This window comes from Helianthus annuus, chromosome 10, assembly GCF_002127325.2.
Source record: "Helianthus annuus cultivar XRQ/B chromosome 10, HanXRQr2.0-SUNRISE, whole genome shotgun sequence".
Taxonomy (NCBI): domain Eukaryota; kingdom Viridiplantae; phylum Streptophyta; class Magnoliopsida; order Asterales; family Asteraceae; genus Helianthus; species Helianthus annuus.
The window spans coordinates 175546639-175553266 of NC_035442.2; the positions used below are offsets into that span (position 1 = coordinate 175546639).

General features: G+C 33.5%; 1 protein-coding gene across 1 annotated transcript; it reads right to left on the reverse strand.

The window, feature by feature from the left end:
- Window positions 1-2802: 2802 nt before the first annotated feature.
- On the reverse strand, window positions 2803-6200 carry LOC110886713 (EIN3-binding F-box protein 2). The gene is made up of 2 exons (XM_022134549.2): window positions 5803-6200; window positions 2803-5092 (listed from the first exon to the last, which is right to left on the reverse strand). Exons 1-2 carry the CDS (start codon window positions 5825-5827, stop codon window positions 3249-3251), a joined length of 1869 nt encoding a protein of 622 aa, XP_021990241.1. The 5' UTR covers window positions 5828-6200; the 3' UTR covers window positions 2803-3248.
- Window positions 6201-6628: the final 428 nt, after the last annotated feature.

Consider the following 6628-nt stretch of genomic DNA (forward strand, 5'->3'; position numbering starts at 1 on the left):
TTGGATCAAAATAGCAATTGAAAACATTTAAATTGAAAATCCCCAAAATACCCCTGGTTAAAGATGGAGTTTTTTTGGATGGAGTTAGTGTATGTGATCAAAATGGCAACAAAAGGGAAAAGTCGGGGACCCGAGGCAAAAAAAAAACTATTTGGACTAAAATGGCAAATTTGGACAAAACTCAGGGACTAAAATGACAATTTTACCCACTAGTTTAGAACCCCATATTTTACACGGGTTATATAAATTTAATTTTATATAATAAGCAATATAGTTATATTTTTAAAATATCTCATGTATACACGAGTTAATAAACATTATGTAATCGATTAACACATACAGGTCAAGATATATATTTTAATAATTTCGATGCACTATTTACTTATTAAAAGTTTAAATTTTTATTAACTTATTAATAGGTTAGAAACATGTGTATTACACGTGGCAAAACCAATGAAATATTAGATAATTATTAATAAGTGGAAAAAAATAAAAGATTAGAGAGATCCATGAAGTTTGTGATTTAATATTATCTTCTTATTTTTGTATCCTATTAAATATTAAATAATAATAGTATTAAAAAATACTTAACTAAATCTAATTAAAATGAGATTAAAAATTTATATATTTGCCTGGTTTTACAAAAGAAAAAGAAAAAAAAAACTTCTTCCATCTCATACGAAGAAGGAGAAAATACAAATTACATGTTAAAATTAATTCAAAGTTTGATAAAAAAAAATAATATCCTTACCTAAATTATATTTAATTGAACTGTTGTTTAATAGGAAAATAAATTGAAAAATAAGATAAGGAAATTATTAATTCAAAGTTTAATAAAAAGGTTATTATCCATATCTAAATTATATTATTTCATTATTGTTTAATAATAGAAAAAAATAAAAATAAAATAAAAAAATAAGATAAAGAGGCATGAGATTTGATACACGTGTCAAAAGGATGGTGGAAACAAGGAAACACATTGAGTATCAGTTGGTCTATCGTTTAATAAAGTTGTCACGAGTTTTACTGGTTGCAACGGCTAGTGTTGGAAGGAGTTTTTCTTCAATGAAGCTTGTGAAGAAAGAATTGCGTAATAGGATGGGTGATGGATACATGAACGATTCTTGGATTTGTTACATTGAAAAAGAGTTTTTACAACAAATTTTCGTTGTGAGTGTAATGCAACGTTTTCAAAAGATGACAACTCGTCGTCAATAATTTTAGGTAGTTTTTTTTATTTGTAAAGACTATCGTATTTTATATTATGTGTTTTTAAATTTCTAATGACGAATTTATTTTAATTATTGTATCGTACTTTTATTATGTGATGAACCTTACCGATCACTGTCGAACCGACCTGAAATTTTTTATGTTCAGTCATATGAAAAAAGTGAATCTAATGAAAAAAAATGTTGAATCCGTGACTGTTGGTGTTGAAAAAATAGTTTTATATGTAGGTATTAAAAAGGCAAGATAATGGCACAAAATCCAAAAAAAAAAAACAATTGCAACAAAAGTAGCCAAAATGTGCATATGAGTTATGACTGCATAAATATTAAATGGTTTCAAATCAAATCAACATACAACATTCAAGGTTTCAAAGCTATTTAAACAACTTTAACTGATGTCAATATAATATTACCGCTTCTCCATCTTGCAGTACTTAAAAATGTACATATGATTATGCATAAATGGTTAGAAGGTGGGGATGAAGTTCATCATTTTCAGACCATCATGAAAGGTTATTTATCTCACACACACACACAAAAAAAAAAAAAAAAAAAAATCCAAAACAAGCACCACACAATATGTACAATCATGGCATGTTAATTTTTTAAATTCACTTAAGTTTTTACAATTGTTTAAAACCCATCAAAACAGCACAATCAATCATATACCATAACTTATTCAGAACTCAGTCAAATACAAATATACACTTGGATGTTGCTACTTTAATTTCGACTAATTATTTACCGAAATAAGATTAAAAAAAATCATATATATTTAAGAGAGGTAAAATAATCAACTAAAAATTTATTTAAAAAGAGTATATATTATATTTCACAACTTTATATGAAATACTTTTAGCAAAATCTGAAAATATGTGATATCAAAATATGACAACAAACAAGCCAGATACAATGTCAAATCTTTATGGCATTTTTACACCATTATTAAATGAACTGTTTATATGATTAGGTGATGCTGGCCCCTACCTGTTGAGTCCATGTCCATTGAACCTTCATTATTATTTTACATAAAATAATTACCATATGGACAAGCATGGAACATTGTAATATTATTTTTTTAATGAACATGATTTTCTTGTCCAAAAGAATGATTTGATAGGTTGTGCCATTAAAATATTAGATTATATATAATTAAAAGAGTAAATTGCTAAAATCGTCCATAATGTTTGAGCATGTTTGTCATTTTCATTCAAAACAATGTTTTTGTACAGTATAGTCCCTCACTTCTGGGATTTTTTGACATTTTCATCTAAGCATCTAATTTGCTTTATTTTTTCTATCAAACAATTAGATGAAAATGACAAAAAATCTCAAATCTCAAGGACGATTTTGGCAAAAAAAAAAAAGTCAGACATTTGGATTAAAATGTCAAAAATCCCAAAAGTGAATAACTATATGGTACAAAAAAGTTGTTTTGAATGAAAATTGCAAACATATCCAAACCTCAGTAACGGTTTTGGCAATTTACTCTAATTAAAATATTTATAATTTATAAAAAATTAATAACACCACATTGTACAATACAAGTATATAACTAAAGAAAGCACATAAATAACAAAGTACATTAAACATTTCTCTTCATTATAATCACTAAAAAAGGGTACAAATTTAAGGTAGCAAGAAGATCAACCTGGGAAACAGGACTCTAAAATCCCATCAAAAAACATGAACCATGGTTCATAAAAAAAAAACAACCACAAAGTTGTTTTTACCATAGCCCAAAAACCAGGTGCACCCTCTTGCATCCTCAAACCGCACAACGGTACTAGACGCTTACAACTGACTCGAACCATAAGACCGCTCGAACCACTAAACTAAACTAGACCCTAAAGTAAAGACCAAGACACCATGACAGGGTTGTGTGTCACCATAGCAGCAGCCGAACCGTCTTGTTTTTGTTCAAAAAAACAAGGGTAAAACCGTCACAAAATTCGCCGTTTGTGACTAGAAAACCAGCTGACTAGCTAAAGATCCACACGAAACCGATACTTTTATTCTTCAGTAAAGGATATCGCACCGCCAAAGATTCTCAACGAGCGAATCGACTAAACTACTGCTGATGAGATTGCATTGCTGGATGTTCAATCCGACTAACGTTTGTCCGAGCTTTTTCAAGAACGGCGCGCTTTTGTTCGAAATCTTGGAGCAACACGAGACGGAAAGGATTTGCAAGCCGATCAAAACACCTTCGGACAAACAACGTAATCCATTATCCGTTACGCAACACTTCGAAACATCAAGATCACTGAGTAAGAAGCAGTAGTCGGAAATTGACGCCAAACTTTCATCGGTGATCCTCCGGCAGCCTTCGAGATTCAAAACTTTTAGGGTTTCACCGTGAATCTTAGCGAGATCGACCACCACTTTGTCGGTCAAGTTTAGGCAGTTGCTTAGGTTGACTTTGACCAGTCCAGCCTGGCAGTTTTCGAGAATCGGGTATAGACCGGAATCGGTTATCCCGCAAAGCCCGCTTAGTTCAAGATTTTGTAGCTGTGGACAAAACGTTCCGAAAATTGCCAACGTTGTGTTTCCGAACCCGATACAATCTCGAATGGTTAAAGATCGAAGCGATTCACATCGAGTCAAATCGGATGTTTCTTGGGCGATATCTTTGATTCCCATACATTTGACTATTGTCAAAGACTTCAATTTTGACTTTAAAGTTTTCAAAATCCCGTGTTGACTGATCCGATTGCATTCTTCCAATTGCAGACATTCAAGAGACTCAGCAGCTTCCGTAAAAGAAACCAATCCCTTATCGGACACGAAGCAACACTTCTTAATCAACATTTGTTTCAACAAACCGCAACCTTTCGCTATTGCTTCAAGGCTCAGATCCGTGATCCCGTAACACGAAACGACAGTTAACGACGTTAGCGATTGAAGACCTTTCGCGCTACCCATCGCCCAAAACCCCTTTTGACTAGCGGTTTGAAGACCGATAAGCGCAAGATTGGTAATTGATTTCCCGTAATGCCCGATCACAGCTAAGGAGAAGTCGGTTATGTTTAACGATTGAAGTTTCACTTTCTTCAAAACCGACGAAAGCGACGACAAGAGAGTAGCAACTCCCTGGTCACCAACATTCGGGCAGTCTTTGATCGTAATCGATTGTAGATTCGGGCAGCATCGGGCAACGGCTTGAAGACTCTCGTTTCCAACGTTTATACACGACTCGATTGTTAACGAAGACAAATTCGGGCAGTTTTGGGCGATTGCAGAAATACCCTTGTTGGAAATTGAATTACAATGAGAAAGATCAAGTTTTTCCAACAAACGGCATTCTTTTGAGATCTCGATCAACGATTCGTCGCCGATTGAAGGAACGTTCCATAAAGATAGAACCTTTAGTGACGGGCACCCATGTGCGATCGCGGTGAGCCCTATCTTGGTAACCTTGTTACTTCCCCTGACCGAAAGCTTGCCCAAACCACCACGGGCAGACGTCCCAACCGCAACAGATTGAAGTCTGCGATCCGTTGCTTTCTTTCCTTCTAAACATCTAGTAAGAAACCCATCGTTTTCTTGTACCATCTCAACGTCATCAGATGGTTCGTGAACATCATGAACCATCTCTGAGGTTCTGACATTACTCAGAACCGTGAGCCAACGGCTAGAGACGCACGCCGCTGCACTTCGCGCTTGACCACCGGACAAACGCCTGAAGATTTCGTAAAGAATCTCGTCTGGAAGGACTTCAATAGACGGTTTCTTTTCTTCTTCGAGAAAATGGAAGTATGAATCACTGATTCTTTGACGTTTGCAAGGAGACCCGTAAAAGGATAGCAAACGGGTCGAATCTTTTGAGCATAGTGATCCACCTGTATGATAGTCATCGTCCCCTGTAAATCAAAAAAACATATATATTATTAGAAAATGGTATTTTCCTGATTGCCGTAAGCCGTAGAACTCAACTGAATCATGATCTAAACCCAAAAAAAAAAAAAAAAAAAAAAAAAAAACCTTTAAGATCCAATTTTACTTGCAAAACTTTAAGTCAATTACATTAAATCCTATTCATAAACCACAAAAAAAAAAAAAAAAAAAAAACCTCTAATTTAAGGCTCTAAAATTAAGATCTGAACCCTAAGTGTGATATCTTTTTTTATGAGCTGTTTCCCCTAAAGATCTAATTTTTCTTGCAAATTTTGATTTTTGAAGCCAATTTATCTATCAATAAGCCCCAAATTTCTAGTTTTTATTAGCAACAAACTATAAAGTACCATGGAAATCAAGAAACCCTAGTTTTTTTTTTTTTTTTTTTTTTTTGAAAGGTATCAAGAAACCCTAGTTATCAAACCATATATGCTATCACATAAACTATATAAAAAATATTAGAAAACAGTATTTTTCCTAATTTAAGGCTTCAATATCATGATCTTGTTTCCCCTACAGATCTAGTTTTTCTTGCAAAATTATAAAAAAAAAAAAAAAAAAATTATATACACCCAGAAATCAAAACCACCTAAATTGAGAAACCCATCAAGAACTCATACAAATTTTCAAGAAACACCCAAATAAAAGATTCTTGAAAAATATAAAGCAAACTTACCCCTGTAATTAACCAAAGCAGGCATCTTTGTAACAGCTGGAAAGAACCCACCAAAAAGATCAAATCTTTCACCAAAAAGATTGAATCTTTCACCAAAAAACACACAAAAATGATGAAAAAACTGAAGTTGTTGAAGAAATATTGGTCAAGATTTTGCTGCATTCACAAGGAAACCCTGTACAGTCAAGTAGCAGGGCAAAAAGAAAGAGGGGTTTGGAGAATGGTGGATTGGTTGAAATGTGATATTGGTGGTGAATGGTGATTGGGTTAGTGGGATTATATATATACAAAAGGGGATGTATGTAAATCATGCTGATGTGTTAGATACATTATAACCACCTCCCCCTAAACAGTCATGGTTGGTAATGCATTGCATACATTCATTGAATCTTTATCAAATGTATTTTGTTATGTCAAAACTGTTGTCCTTTTATTTTGGTACGCGTTGTTCACACGAAACCGGATAATGCCGGTAATTATGTTCCAACTTCAAACTATGTATTTATGTAGGGTTTTCTTTTAGATTAGTTATTAATCCCTTTGGTCTAAACCTAATGTCAAAGGGATTAATAACTAATCTAAACTATAAGAATAGTTTTGTAAGGGGACTATGTTGGTGTTTGTATGGATGTACCCGATTAAAAAAAATATTTTACATATACATATCGGGTTTTTTTTTATAAAAAACGTGTCCCTCGAAATATCAGGCCCTAGCCGGTGGTTCTCCCCGCCCACCCCCAGGTCCGGCCATGCTAGGTAAACTCAACTTCAAAGTTGATATCTATGTAGGTGTTCTTTTTTTGTTTGACGACCAATAAAGTAAAGC